Below are 15,000 nucleotides of genomic sequence, written 5' to 3' on the forward strand. Positions count from 1 at the left end.
ACCAGTCTCACGACTGATAATTCTGTAAACAAGTTTTTTTTTATCATTATTGAAAGCAATTGGGTAAGACTTTTGATATTAACTGGAGTTATATATATATATATATATATATTTATTTTATATATTATATATATAGATGATATTAACTGGATTTATATATATATATCTATTTATATATATATAAATATATTTATATATATATGTGTGTGTGTGTGTGTGTGTGTGTGTGTTTTGTGTGTGTGTGTGTGTGTGTGTGTGGTGTGTGTGTTGTATAATATAATTATCTTATATATATATATATATATATATATATATATATATATATATATATAATATTTATATACATATATATGTATGTATATATTTACATATATATATATTTTATATATATGTATATATGTATATATATATAAATACATATATATATATATATATATATATATATATATATATATATATATATATTACATTCATTGTAGTGTATATATACTGTGGTAACTACATATACAAATAACATAGTACCTCAAAATGCATATGTGAAACCAATAATTCCATCAACGCGTAATGACACCAACAGCTAATCAGAATCTCTGAAGTTAAGCATCCTAATTAGAACATTCCAACATTCCCCAAGACACAAGCCCCCAACACACACATTCCCCCACGCCCCCTACCGTGAGTGACAGCTAAACCCCGCAACTTTAACAAAATAAGTCAAAATAATACATAATAAAGTCGACGGGTCATTCATCATGCAATCACACAAAACACACCCTTAAGGACATTCCCGTTCACATTTGATGCCGAGGTCGTGTGAACAAGGAACTCTTTACGACCGGCTTGTGAATGTTCATCACTTGTTGCTTGCACACTTTCGCCAAGCAATCTTCTCCCCCCCCACCCCCTGCCCCCACCCCCACCCCCTACCCCCACCCGCCCCTACCGACCCCGTGATGAGTTTATTTCAAAGTGACAGCCTGAATTACCGAACCTTTCAACTTTATGACCAATTAATTACAGCCGACCGAAGGTTCTGACGAAATTCCCCTCGCGAAATTTTTCGAGTTCGACGACGATAATGCATGTTGCACTGCATGTTGCACTGCATGTTGCACGTCAAAGTTTCAACATAGGTCAGTCAGCGTGCACGGGTCGAGCCTAACGAGGATTTTCGGGAAGCCTGAGATTCTAAACAGCAGGGTCACTTGACTTTATGTTTACAGCGACGAGGTTCTGACGAAATTCCCCTCGCGAAATTTTTCGAGTTCGACGACGATAATGCATGTTGCACTGCATGTTGCACGTCGAAGTTTCAACATAGGTCAGTCAGCGTGCACGGGTCGAGCCTAACGAGTTTGTGTGTGGTGTGTGTGTGTGTGTTGTGTGTGTGTTGTGTGTTGTGTTGTGTGTGTGTGTGTGTGTGTTGTTGTTGCGTGTGTGTGTGTGTGTGTGTGTGTGTATATATATATCTATATATATATATATATATATATATATATATATATATATATATATTTATATATATATATAATCATATATAATTATATATATATGTATATATATATGTGTGTATGTATATGTATGTATGTATGTATATATATCGTAAGTATATATGCACAAACATACAATAAAATAACATATATATGTATATGTATATATATACATATATATACATAAATACTTACATACATTTAACATATATAAAGGATAAGCATATGTAATAATAATATATACATAAATATATATATACATATATATAAATATATATACATATATATATATACATATATATCCCAGAGATCTTACATCTTCCATCTTTTCACCATCCTCTCCCCTACTCCCCCGCCCACATCAACTTTCAACTCTTAATAACCAGTGAAAAACTCGGGAGATTATCAGGATCCACTTGCCATACCGGGTGGCACCTCCGCCAGCAGGTCACGGGGGATGCAGTATGACCTACTAAACGCCGGGCCATGACAAGAGCATGTGTCACAGCAAGCGTTCACTCCGGAATCCTCTCGCCTCACAGCCTTAGAATCTAGAAATCTCGCGTTAGGAAAGCATCCGGGGAAGCTAATGATCGCCTTTTTGATCTGCGATACACAACCAATAATCGCGGAAATTTGATTAGAAGTTATAATAATAATAATAACAAAACGTTCCCACATGCACTGCCGTACGACAGTTTGGGCGCGGCGGACAGGCATCGCTGCTGCTTCTCCGAGATCAGTTCAGTTGGTCCTGAGATCCCTTGCAGGTAACATCTCTCGCGCCCTTCTCATCCGTCCCCGTGACTGACTTAGTTTCTTGGCGACGATATTTCGGGTGATATATTTTACTGCCAAGCTTTTTTTTTTATTGTGAGTGATTGTGCCCAGAGAGTGAAATCGTTGATACAACTATGCAAATTCGCGATGTAAACCCGGAATAGGCCTATAACTGCCCGAAGAACACCACCACAGCTGCCTACAATAACAAAAAAAAATACATAAAAAATACACACACGTGGATCAAACTGGGACTTCACTGAAACATACAGAAATCCCTGCCCCTGATTACTTAAAACAACAAGCCTACATCCTGAGAGAAAAAAAAAACTAAGCAGGTGAGTTCCAACACGTTCATTAATAATATCCCACACTCCCCCCCCACCACCCACCCACCTACCCCAATGAACGCATTTCAAAATACAGACTCATTTTTTTAAGTGTCATGGCGCGGCGCTTCCTAGTTTACCGAAATCGGTCTTTAATTAAAGATTAGATCCCGGCAACCGACCGACCGATCCGTAACGCCTAGCCAGAGGGGGCCTAAATAATTCAGCTGCGACACACAAATGTGAGGCGGCTCCTAGCTACCGTTATAGGAGGGGAGAGGGGGGAGGGAGGGAGGGGGGGAGAGGAAAGGAGGGAGGGGGGAGGGGGGGTTGAGACGCTGCTCGTCTTAACAATGTTTACTATGCCTGAGGCTTGTGAGGTCCTGCTATTCAAATAACCGTGAAAAACGGTATCTGTTATGGTAATTAAAAGAATCAAAGTAAAATGAACATATCTTTAGCCACATTCAGTTATTTTGTTTCTGTAACCATGGACGATAAAAATAAATGCAATAATTATAGAATATATATTATCGATAGCAACGATAAAACAAGAAAAAAAATACATTTTCCGAATAACGCCGCGTTACGAAATACCATAAAAGTGGTAACGATGGATTCCTCTCAACCTCTACTGTTCATATAAAGTGCGCGATTCCACCCGTGGACCCCACAATCTGGGTCTCTTTTTTTAAAGGCACTTCGTGCTACCTCGTCCTACTTCGGGCCATATTTCACTTGCAAAATCTGAACCCAATTACCTACCTAACTTTGCCTAGCTTTTAGTTAAGCCCTGGCCAAGGAAAGGCGACCCCCCACCCCACCCCGTTTTATGGCCCTTCGTGCAACATACCTTGAGCAATATACCCCGAAAACTACCATCCTCGCCCTGAAGTTCAAACATGACTGTGTCTACGTATTTACGGCTAGCGACAAGTTATGGACTGGAAACCCCTAATGAATTACCTGCATGCGCTGTTATGTTCTCTCGATACAGTATAATTATAGAGTGCCCTCTATTGAGTGGTCGCGTCATTATCGGTCCTAGTTTCCTACCCTGAGGAATATATGAGACGAAGTCTCGGTTGCTGTCATCATGGCGCAGTGTGAGTGTTATTCGTAGTGGGTCGCGGCATTTTCATCTACGAAACTAATTACGTATAAGTATCACGAAGTGCCCTGAATAGGGGAGGTCCACAGGGGGGCGTATTCCCCCTCTTGGCAAAGGCTGACTTCAAAACTAGGCAAAGTGAGGTAGGTAATTGGGTTAAGCTATTGCATACGAAATATGCCCCGAAGTAGCACGAGGTAGCACGAAGTGCCTTAAAAAAAAGGGGGGGAGGGGTCCTTGGCTAGGGCTAACCTCAAAACTAGGCAAAGTTTGGTAGGTAATTGGGTTAAGATTTTGCATACGAAATATGCCCGGAATTCATATTTTACCCCGCAATTTCCCTGATCTACTTCATGCCCTCCCCTACTATCGGGACCCAGATTGTGGGGTCCAGGGGTGGGGTGGAAAGCGCGGATTATTTCCAATGTATATATATGAATAGTAGAGGTTGTGAGTAATCCATCGATACCACTTCTGTTATATTTAGCGACGCGGCGGTATTCGGAAAATTTACCAAAAAATAAAAATAACACCCAAGCTGTATTGCCCAGTTTAGACAAGCAGTTGCATCTGATCATAAAACATCCCATTTCACGCACGCGCGACGCAAAATGCGAACCAGGATAAATATTGCACATCCACTACGAGCGCCAATCTGTCAACAAATCAGACATAAGAGGAAGGGGAGGGGGAGGGGGGAGGGATCAATGCGACTCTTCTTCTTCCGGTAGAGCATGACAACGCTTCCTGATGATTACTCCTGCAGACACGTTCGCGAGAAGGAGCTCACGTTCGGCCATAATGGCACTGGGGCGACGGGGGGTGGGGTGGGGGGGAGGAGGAGGGAGGAGGCTTGTTGAAACTCTACTCCTCTTTTTCTTTTTTTTCCTTCGCTTCTCTTTCTCTCTCTCTCTCTGCACCTACCCTCTCTTTTCTTTCTCTCTCTGTCCCCTCTCCTCTCCTCTCCTCTCCTCTCTCTCCAACCCCTCCCCCTCCCCTCCCTCACCTCTCCTTCCCTTTCATCTCCTCCATTCACCTCCTAGTACCAAAGCGAATAAACCTTTACAAACCCTTATCTGCCATCTTTCCACCTCTCTTTGAACAAAGAACTTCTTCATCTTGGACATTCGTTTGCCAACATCCTGGATTCACATAACACTCTTACAACATACTATGTGGAAAAAATGTCGGTCTTATTGTTCATCTTTCCTCCGTCCTGTGGTCTTTTACCTCTTGGTGATGAGGTGCCGTTATATAGTCATCAGAGCTGCGAGTGCACGCACATACATACGCGATCACGCACTCTCTCTCTTTCTTTCTCTCTCTCTCTCTCTCTCTCTCTCTCTCTCTCTCTCTCTATTTCTCTATCTCTTTCTCTTTCTCTATCTCTATCTCTATCTCTATCTCTATCTCTATCTCTATCTCTATCTCTTTCTCTTTCTCTTTCTCTTTCTCTTTCTCTTTCTCTTTCTCTTTCTCTTCCTCTTTCTCTTCTTTCTTTCTCTCTTTCTCTCTCGCCAATATGGTGAATATTCTTACGTAAGTTGGAGCAGTACTTGTTTCTCCCGCGCTGACCCAGATTCTCAGCATCCCTCACCTTTCTGATAAACTAAAGGGGGAGGGGATGGAAGAGAAGTGGTGGTGGAGGAGGAGAATAATAAGATGATGAAAAAGTAGAAGAGGAGGAGGGAGGGAAGATAAGCATAGGGGAGGAGAAAAGGAGGGAAAGACTAACCAATAATAATATAAATAGAAAGGAGGTAGTGGTACAGAGTGTAAGAAAAAAATATAAATGTAAGTATATTAACTCTCTTTAGAGCAAGGAAACCGATACATAAGTCCATGGGGTGGGCGGATGGAGGGGAAGGGGGGGGGGGGTGAAGCGAGGATAGGAGGAGGATTGACGACACATTTCTCTTTTACCACTCTCCTTTAGGTCCTTTAGGATGGGACAGGCCATCCTCGCTCCTTGGGACAGTCCTACGTACAATTATGGCACCTACCCACGTACGCACACATGTATACAAACGCTAGTCTCTCTCTCTTTCTCGTCTCTCTCTCTCTCTCTCTCTCTCTCTCTCTCTCTCTCTCTCTCTCTCTCTCTCTCTCTCTCTCTCTCTCTCTCCCTCTCTCTCTCTCTCTGTTTTATTATAGTCTAAAGTGGTTTTAGGCTTAAGCTGAAAGGAAATGCTTCGTGATCAGTTTTGGCGGCGGTCGACGACGTCAGAGTAACCTTGCCACGTGTCAACAGCTCTCACCCATGGGAGTGCTTTCTAAGAAGACATCTTGCTTCCTCTTCCTCTAATCTCTCATCTCTCCTCACACTGACTCTTCCTCTCTCATCCTCTAACTCTCCCTCTCCCTTCCTCTCACACTAACTCTCTCTCTCTCTCTCTCTCTCTCTCTCTCTCTCTCTCTCTCTCTCTCTCTCTCTCTCTCTCTCTCCCTCTCCCATCCTCTCACACTAACTCTCACTCTCACAACAAGCACTCCCGGAATATGATAGTACTAGCGTGAATGTGAACAGTGTGCTGGCATGCATGTGCAACACGCATGTAAACCTTCTGTCGTTGCACATGCCGGTGGATGGGTCAGTGCCTGCCGTGGCACTGGCCCCCCGCCGTACACGTAACGCACAATCGTGACAGACAAGGCCAGTCCTTTGATTATCCATGTGTCGAGGCATTACCGAACATCACGCTAGCCAAGCTAACGTCGCAGTACCGTGTGCTTTATTACCAGCCAACACGCCACCCGCGTTCATATTACCCGGCAGTGTGATCTGCATTACGAAGCCACGCCCTTGCCACCTACTGGTTGTCGTGCGACATTTCTTATCTGTTGCAAAATCTAACCAGACGATACCCGCGCGGTCCGCATGACGCCGACACGGCTTTTCCCGTCAATCAATTCCCCGTCCACTTGGGTAATGGAAGTCCTCACGACCACAAATAACAGTCCACAATGGCTCGCTCGTATAATCCGAAACAGACTAACCCCCCCCCCCTTCCTAACACCACGCCCTTTCTCCTCCAGAGGCTGTTCGTCGGACAGGCCTCGCGAGGTGTTGCTTCGACATTCCACGCACACTTCTCCGTCACGGGTCCTGTCGGCATGCCCGACGCCATATATTTCGACAGAAGGAAATTCCTCGCTCTGCCAACTTCTGCTATCTTTAAGGAGGCTGTGGGCTGAGGTGGTGGGTTGCAGGGGGTATGGTTAATGGGAGAAGGAATGTTTGGGGGAAGGGGAGGAGAAGAAAGTGGGGGGGTGGGGGAGTTTTGAGTGGAAGGGAAGACATTTGGCCGCATATTTTCCACAAAGAACTCCGTACTTTCAAAATGAATCAAACAAAATAACAATCACGAGAAGAGACTTTCGAAGGAGATCCTGCAGGCATCCGTTACGGATATGCCTGCGTCTCTCCTTGAGTGCCAAGGTCAAGCCAAGAGTGACCGCCGAAATGACCAAAGGAGTGCGCGCGCGAGTGTCTGCGAGTGAGGGTGTGTGAGTGGCTTCCTTGTCTTACTAGCTTGAAGAGACGGCACTCACCCCTCCCCCCCTCAACCCCTCCTCCCCCAATAAGTCATTCCTACATCCTATATCGAAGCATCATAGATTTCGTTTCCGCCCTGTTTCCGAAGGGGCGCGCCGATGAAGTCCTCGAGGTCGAGTTCGCTGTCCGAAAATCCTCGGGAATGATCGGTTGAGACAGGCGTTTAAAAATAGACAGTTATTAAGCTTGTGACTGTGAAGTGGTCTTTGCTGAGGTCATATTCATTACCGTCTTCCTCCTCCTTCTCCTCCTGCGTTTTCCCTCTTACCTCCTTTGTTGTTCTCCACTCAACTCTTCTCTCTTTCTCTTTCTCTCTTCCTTTGTTTCTCTTGTTTCTTTCTAGTGTTCTTGTCTTTGCTCTTCTCTCTCTCTTTTCATTTATTGCATCTTCCCTTTCTTTCTTTTTTTCCTTTATTGTTCTTCCTTTCTTTCGTCTGTGTTCTTGCCTTTGCTGTTCACCGCTTTTCTCTCCGCTTCATTCTTGCATCCTTGCTTTTTTTCTTTCTTTCTTCCTTGTGTCCTTCTCTTGCCTTCTTCACTCCCTTTAGCACTTAATTTCATCCCTCCCCCGCCCCCCCAAGAAAGAAAGAGGCGAAGAAGTCGAAGAAGGACCCATAACGCTGCCTCCCCCCCACCCCGTTCCCTCCGTCCTTCTCGCTCGGCCGTTTCATTCCCCTCGTTCTTGCCGCCGTTCCGTTCCCCTCGTTCGTAGATTTAATACCTTATCCTTCCCCCTTTTCCCTCCTTCGTATGGCTCTTATTGGTTCTGTTCTTTTATTTTTTTTCCTCTTCGCCCTCTTTTATATCACGTTGGAATCATCCTTTTTTTCCTTTACCTACCATTCTCATTCCAGATTTTTAAAATCTTCCTCCTCCACATCCTTTAACCTTTTCCTCTCCTCTTCTCTCTCTCTCTCTCTCTCTCTCTCTCTCTGTCACCCTCCTCTCACTTACTTTCTCTCTCTCTGTCACCCTCATCTTACTCACTCTCTCTCTCTGTCACCCTCATCTCACTCACTCTCTCTCTCTCTGTCACCCTCATCTCACTCACTCTCTCTCTCTGTCACCCTCCTCTCACTCACACTCTCTCTCTCTGTCACCCTCCTGTCACTCACTCTCTCTCTCTCTCTCTGTCACCCTCTTCTCACTCACTCTCTCTCTCTCTCTCTGTCACCCTCCTCTCACTCACTCTCTTCTCTTTTCACTCTCTGTCACCCTCCTCTCACTCACTCTCTTCTCTTTTCTCTCTCTGTCACCCTCCTCTCACTCACTCTCTCTCTCTCTCTCTCTCTCTCTCTCTGTCACCCTCCTCTCACTCTCTCCCTCTCTCTCTCCCTCTCCCTCTCGCCACCCTCCTCTCACTCCCTCTCTTCTCTTTTCTCTCTCCCCCTCTAGCCTGTTGAATAATACACACACACCCAGGATGTCTCCTGGCCGCGGGGGGAACCAAATTAATACACACAAACTGGCACGGCGCGGAGAAGGTCAACAAGCTACATTCCTTTGTCTCGAGGAGGACCTTGCCTCGCCCTCGCTCTCGCCCTCGCCGCCGCCCTCGCCGCCTTCTCCCTCGCCGTCGAGAAAGAATCTCCTTTGTCCTCAAAAAAAAAAAAAAAAAAAAAAAAAAAAAAACTTCGTCGGCCTGGCACGATGGCCACAGTCCTTCCCGGGAGTGCCGTGACACCCACCCACGCTGGACCTAACCCTGGCACTACTCGTGGCAGCGGCGGTGGCGGCAGCGACGGCAGCGACGGTGGCGGTGGCGGCGGCCTTTGATAATCCGAGAGCCTTCTTCTTCTTCTCCTCTCTCTCTCATCTCTCCTCTCTCTCCCGCCCGCATCCTACGCTCGTTACGGGCGGCGGAGCGGCGTTGCGTCAGACTTTTCTTCTATCGCTTGACCGGGGTCTTGAAGTGTGTTTGTTTGTTTGTGTTTGTGGGTGTGTGTGCGTGTGCGTGTGTACATGCGCGTATCTGAAAGCCTTTCTTTGTCTGTGTCTGTATCTCTATCTCTATCTCCATCTGTCTATGACTACTCTCCGCCCAATGTCTTGCGTATCTTGTCTGTCTGTCACCTTCCAGTTCAAGCGCCAACAGCACACATCACTGGCACGTACGACTTATACGTGTCTGTTTGTTTGTGTCTTGTTTGTTTTCCTTTTGAAAGACCTTCCATTCCTGATCTGCCTATGTCTACAAGCCAGGGACCCACCTCCGCCACCCCGGGGCATATACGACACGAAGATCCCATAAAGCCGTGTGTTTGTCTGTTTGTCGTTGTCGAAACCCCGATGTATCTGTTGTTTGTCTATTTGTTTGCTGTCGTTATCGTTCTTCTTGTTTTTCTTTAAAAACAAGTTCTTCTTTTTCTTTGTCTTCTGGTTCTTTTCTTCTTTTGTTGTTACTGTTGTATTGTTCTTATTATTGTTCTTATTCGTATTATCTTTATTATTATTATCAATAGTATCATTATCATGATGATAATTATCATTATCATTATTATTAATATTGCCTTTTTTGTTGTTTTGTACTTCTGTCACTGCTGTTGCTTTTTTTCCTTCTTCTTTGTCTTTATTGTTTTATTGTTGTTGGCGGTGACGTTATTTCAATTGTTCTTTCTTCTTCTTACGAGAAAGAAGCTCCTTTCGCGCGATCGTTACGAAGGAAAAAAAAAATGGCGCCAAACGTAAACGTGATCCGACATTCCCTCGACTTCTCTTTTCACTTCTAATTCCCCGCTTTCTTCGAGGGATAATTTACGTAGGCGCTTCGAAGAGAGAAAAATAAATAAACTAAATAAGCAACAGTATAACGGGAGGAGTGAGTGACATTTCGCTTTGTTTTTATTCTAAACTCAAATTACAATCCCTGGAAAACGCAAGTGGAAAAATAACAAGAACAGCGCGTGGGATGACGTGAATTCTGTGAGCAGGTTAAACTTTTATTTCTTTCATATGGATGCTTTCTCTATTTGTATCAGGCGAATATCATCAACATCATCATCATCATCATCATCATCATCATCATCATCATCATCATCATCATCATCATCATCATCATCATCATCATCATCATCATCATCATCATGTTATTATGCGCGCTCCTACATTTACTACTAATAAAATTAAAACGTTAGGAATAAAAAAGGTAATTATGATGATACAAATAAAAATATAAAAACCGTGCCTTGTCATGGATAATCATGTGTATGTAGGTTTGCGCGCAAAAAAAATAGAAAAAAGAAAATAAGATAACTCCTACGTCAAAGCACTCACGTGCCCACTCACCTATCATTTCCTGTCGAAAACTAAGCTTTCGTGCTTGTTCAATTTGAAGCTTTTGTTATAATGCGGTGCATGCTGTTTCTGATAGAGTAGTCGTTTTTTTCTTTTTTTTTGTGTACTTTAAGGGATTTCGTGCATTTGTGTGTGTGTGTGTGTGTGTGTGTGTGTGTGTGTGTGTGTGTGTGTGTGTGTGTGTGTGTGTGTGTGTGTGTGTGTGTGTGTGTGTGTGTGTGTGTGTGTGTAGGGAGGGGGTTCGTGCACATCCATACTTGATATTTTGATGATGAAATAACAATTATATTCATAATGACCATAACAAAAATAATAATAACAACAGTAATAAAACACTCCATAATATGCATACACACGAGAAAAAAAACTATCCATAATAACTAGACACTTTAATACCACTGCTCTATAAGACAATAAATTTTTCACCCAAAGACTATTTCCCTCCCTCAACCCTAAAACATTTTCCTTCCTCAGCTAAAAGAAAAAAAGAAAAAAGCGGCGATGGTCGAACCAGCGAGCCTCAGAGTGCCATGCGAGGCCGAGAGACGGTCGGGTGGGGGTGGGGTTGGGGGTGGGACTGGGACTGCCACCTCAGGGCGCCTTCCCCCCCTCCCACCCCAGAGGTTCCTGCTGCCGCTCCTGCTACTCGCACTCGCACTACTCACGCCCCCAGGTAATGTGAGGGCCGTTGGGACGTGTGTGCAAAGTCCTAAGAGTTTTTTTTTCTTTAATAGTGTACTCATTTTTTTTAGATACTTTTAGGGACTTTGTGCATGTGTGGGTTTGGTTCCATACTTGATATTTGATAATGAAATGATAATTATATTAATAATGATCAGAGCAAAATTATAATCATAAAACCATTCTGTGGTTAATCCAAAAAGTACAGTAACTTGTTTTTCTTAAACAAAAAAAAAAAAATAAAAAAAAAAATAATAATAATAATAACAATAATAAAAGATATAAATCAAGAGCGAAGATACATTATTTCAAACATTGACATCATGATATTCCTTTCATCAGTGAGTGGCATCAAGTGTTACGAGTGTGTGCACAACAACCAGAGGATGAAGAGACACAATCGCTACGTCTATCCTTGTTCAGAGTTTGATGGCTCGGATAGATACATCATGAACTGCCCCGACTCGAAGCTCTGCATTTACCAGAGGATAACCCTGCCATTGACAAACGGTAAGTATCTCCTTGTTTTATTTTTCCAAACGTGTCTGGAAGTTTGGAAGTTATGGTGAGGATCTTGGCATGATTTATAATTTCTTGATTATGCTTATAGATAAGACTTTTTAAGTTTGTATGGTAATATCCCAGCATAATAATGCATTATAGATTTCCTTTTTTAATTTTTTTTAATATGCATTTCTTTACATTTTCATCTCATTCTCAGCAGATAACATAATCGTCAGGACAATGGACGGCTGCACCCCAAACACTACGGACAACGCACGCTATGCCGAAGCGGGCCTAGTTAAAGAAGGCTGCATCCAGCACAAGAGCGTGTACAAACCCCCTTCCTCCGAGTACTGTTACTGCAGCCACAACCTCTGTAATGGCACTACGCTCAACTTTCCCTCGACGGTCGTCCTGGCAATCCTTTTGGCAACGGTACTTTTCAACAACCACCAGTGGCCAAGATCTTGATATTGCCAAAGCTATAGCAATTATAAAATACCAATTATATTGAAATCTTCCCCAAATTTCTTACTACATGCGCATACACACTCTATGTGTAGTGCTATTGTGAATGATTACGAAGATGTTTACGGTTTATGGTTATCTTAATTAAGATTTACATGGAAATGCTGTGAAACTTCATTTAGTAAGTTTTTAGATAGGTGTCAGACTTTGGGACTAACCAATTCTTAACTTCATTTGGGAACTGTATATAGTCGTCTACAAATTCATTAATGTTACCTTTTTTACTATAAAAGAATATCCTTGCCTAAATTTCTAGAACAACTTTTATATGAATCATAGCTTATCAAAGAGATCACTTTCATACTTTCAAAGCTGTTACACATTAAATGCCCGAGCTCTTAACTGCCATGGTAGAACACTTGAGAGGGAGAATGCCCCTGCCGACAGACCGCCCACAATTCCAGAAGTCCAACTCAAAACGGCATCCACCCAAATATGGTGCTTGGTGAAACTACTGATTCTTTTCACAGCACAAGATGTAATAGACTAGTCAATGTGCATGGCTGTGCTTTGTGACTTCTTTTATTACAATATAAATCCTTTTTCTTATTTTGTGATAAAGATGGGTATGTAATAATTTACTTAAATTTCAAAAGTTACTCAAGAGTACCTAGTGAAATCTTCAGAGCATACTGTAGCTCTGGAAACAGACTGTGATATTATGTTAGCATTCAATTGACTATTGATAGGACTACATTTCAGTGTTTAATATGGAATAAATGTTACAGAGGAATAAATGTGTATTCTTAACAAAAGTAATTAAGACAAATTCAAAGGACCCAATCGTGTTCAGTTGTAATTTTTGTTTTCCTAAACCCATAAACAGATAAATCAACTTGATAAAGAAATATATATTCCTAGTTAACAAAGACTACTGATGGCACACTACATTATTGGTTTCCAACTATAGAGTACTGCCTATATAAGAAAGAGAGAGACCATTATGTATAATCCATTACACAAATCCCAATGAATGCACATGCACTCAGACATCCACATATGAGCAAACACACGCTTACATAATTACACACACAGAAAAAAAAAACTGCTCCTAGACAATAATAGAAGAGAAAACAAAAAACTGACCAAAATAAGTAGCAACCATTTTTCCAACCACTCCAACCAAATAAATATATTCTAAAGAAGGGTTCACAGATTCAACCTATTCCTTCTAATAGCAGCCGTTTGACCATTTTACAAAAAAATGCATACTGTAGGGTTCTCAACTGACCTGAGAGTCGTACTCGATGAGGTACAAGAAGACCACATCCTCTCGCTGAAGTCTGATGGCTGCGTGAAGTGGGTGTCTGGTCTTGTTCTTGAACATGGCGTAGAGCAAGGGAGCTGACATATGCGAGAAGTCATCTGGGGTGAAGTCATTCTGTGGTGGTCAAAGAAAAAGCAAAAATGAGTAGTGAAGTCCAAAAGAATGTATAAAATGGGGCAATATAAATGATTCACCACTGTAAACATTGATAAATGAAAGAATCAATTAATAAAAAAAATAAATACTAAGTCCAAGGGAGTGAAATTATTAAAGAGTTTAACATCATCTTGCTCTTCTTCCTCTATCACCTTACAGCCTTTCCTTATCTCTTTTATATATTTTTTCTTTCCTCTCAGTTCTTCTTTCTCTACTTCTTCTACTTAATCTGAACATTTACTTCCTCCTTTTCTTGCCTATTAATTTTAATTCCATTTTTTCCCTTAATCCTCCCTCAATTTTCCTTCAACCCACCTACATAACTACAATATCCATTTTCCATATTCTCTCTCTCTACTCTCCACTCTCACCACTCCTTTTCCCTTAACCTCTCAATCCTTCCCTCTTTCTCCTCTGCCCTCTTCTTTCTCCTTTCTACTACAGGAAACGAAGTAGAAAACAAGTAAAATATCCAAACACAAAACTTTATGCCGCAAGTGAGTCTCCCCATGTATCCCAAGGTCACAGCTAATGAAACACCTCTTTTGTTCTCCAGACAGTTGATGAGATAATTTCCAGCTTCTAATAATAGTTTCCCATATGTCTGTCTTTCCTTGTACATGGAAACTGTCATGAATCATAGACTAGCATTTGTATATAGTTGAAACACAGTAAAGTAACTTGATAAATATATTCCAGTGGAAAAAAAATGATGAATGATCAAGACAGAGACCTAGATGGTATATCTTTAGTGAGCTTACAGATTCTATCTTATATAATGCAGTAATATGAAAAGGATAATATATATAATTCTTTGGTTGAATTTAAGCCTGTGCTAATTTCCTAATATTCAATATGTGTTTTTTTTCCATGAATCCTGTACAAAAATATATTTTGCAGGTGGCACTGATTGTTATACTTCTCCTGGATAAGACAAACTTTTCCAAACTTTTGGTGAACAGTTTTTTCCTTCTTTTTGGCATGACTCTTTTTGCAAAATCAAGTGCATTCCAAAGTCTACAACAAGTGTAGAATTACTCATAACTTTATCCTATGTTGCCACTGTTGTTATAAAAAGCACAGGGCCAGATTTTTTCCATGATATAAACAAAAAGTTTCCTTTGAGGTTTCAAATGAATAGTTACATAAACTCTTTCTCACATATCATCATTCTAAATATCTGAATATTACACTGCTCAAGCTACATACAGACACAATACAATAATGGCAAGCATGAAGCATATTTTAAGAAAGCCATTTTTGTATGTATGTCCTGACATTAATTCTCTCACATACTACTAAAA

At 41.9% G+C, this 15,000-nt stretch overlaps 2 protein-coding genes across 4 annotated transcripts in view; one reads left to right on the top strand and one right to left on the bottom strand.

The window, feature by feature from the left end:
• The window catches only part of LOC122249902 (ankyrin repeat and FYVE domain-containing protein 1), a 69,124-nt gene that overhangs the window by 52,779 nt on the left and 1,345 nt on the right, over positions 1-15,000 (bottom strand). For both annotated transcript variants that reach the window (XM_086547962.1, XM_086547961.1), the window contains exon 4: positions 13,505-13,654. In XM_086547962.1, the coding sequence (XP_086404088.1) occupies positions 13,505-13,654 (150 nt within the window). The remainder of the gene's footprint in view (positions 1-13,504; positions 13,655-15,000) is intronic.
• Positions 2,351-13,010, top strand: LOC122249904 (uncharacterized). Of its 2 annotated transcripts, none has more exons than XM_043011090.2 (4): positions 2,351-2,608; positions 11,035-11,233; positions 11,584-11,751; positions 11,963-13,010. In XM_043011090.2, exons 2-4 carry the CDS (start codon positions 11,062-11,064, stop codon positions 12,214-12,216), a joined length of 594 nt encoding a protein of 197 aa, XP_042867024.2. In that variant the 5' UTR covers positions 2,351-2,608; positions 11,035-11,061; the 3' UTR covers positions 12,217-13,010. The 2 variants fall into 2 exon arrangements, with proteins under 2 accessions (XP_042867024.2, XP_042867026.2); XM_043011092.2 differs by having other exon boundaries at positions 2,480-2,608; positions 11,966-12,722.

This window comes from Penaeus japonicus, unplaced genomic scaffold, assembly GCF_977035675.1.
Source record: "Penaeus japonicus unplaced genomic scaffold, GWHDUDI00000001_assembly GWHDUDI00000020, whole genome shotgun sequence".
Taxonomy (NCBI): Eukaryota; Metazoa; Arthropoda; class Malacostraca; order Decapoda; family Penaeidae; genus Penaeus; species Penaeus japonicus.

Bases quoted from the DNA above. Each gene is read 5' to 3' on its own strand.
- LOC122249904 (XM_043011090.2), top strand. From the start codon at position 11,062: ATGGTCGAACCAGCGAGCCTCAGAGTGCCATGCGAGGCCGAGAGACGG. The intron at 11,234-11,583 runs GTAATGTGAGGG...TCCTTTCATCAG, and splicing joins CGCACTACTCACGCCCCCAG to TGAGTGGCATCAAGTGTTAC. The intron at 11,752-11,962 runs GTAAGTATCTCC...TCTCATTCTCAG, and splicing joins AACCCTGCCATTGACAAACG to CAGATAACATAATCGTCAGG.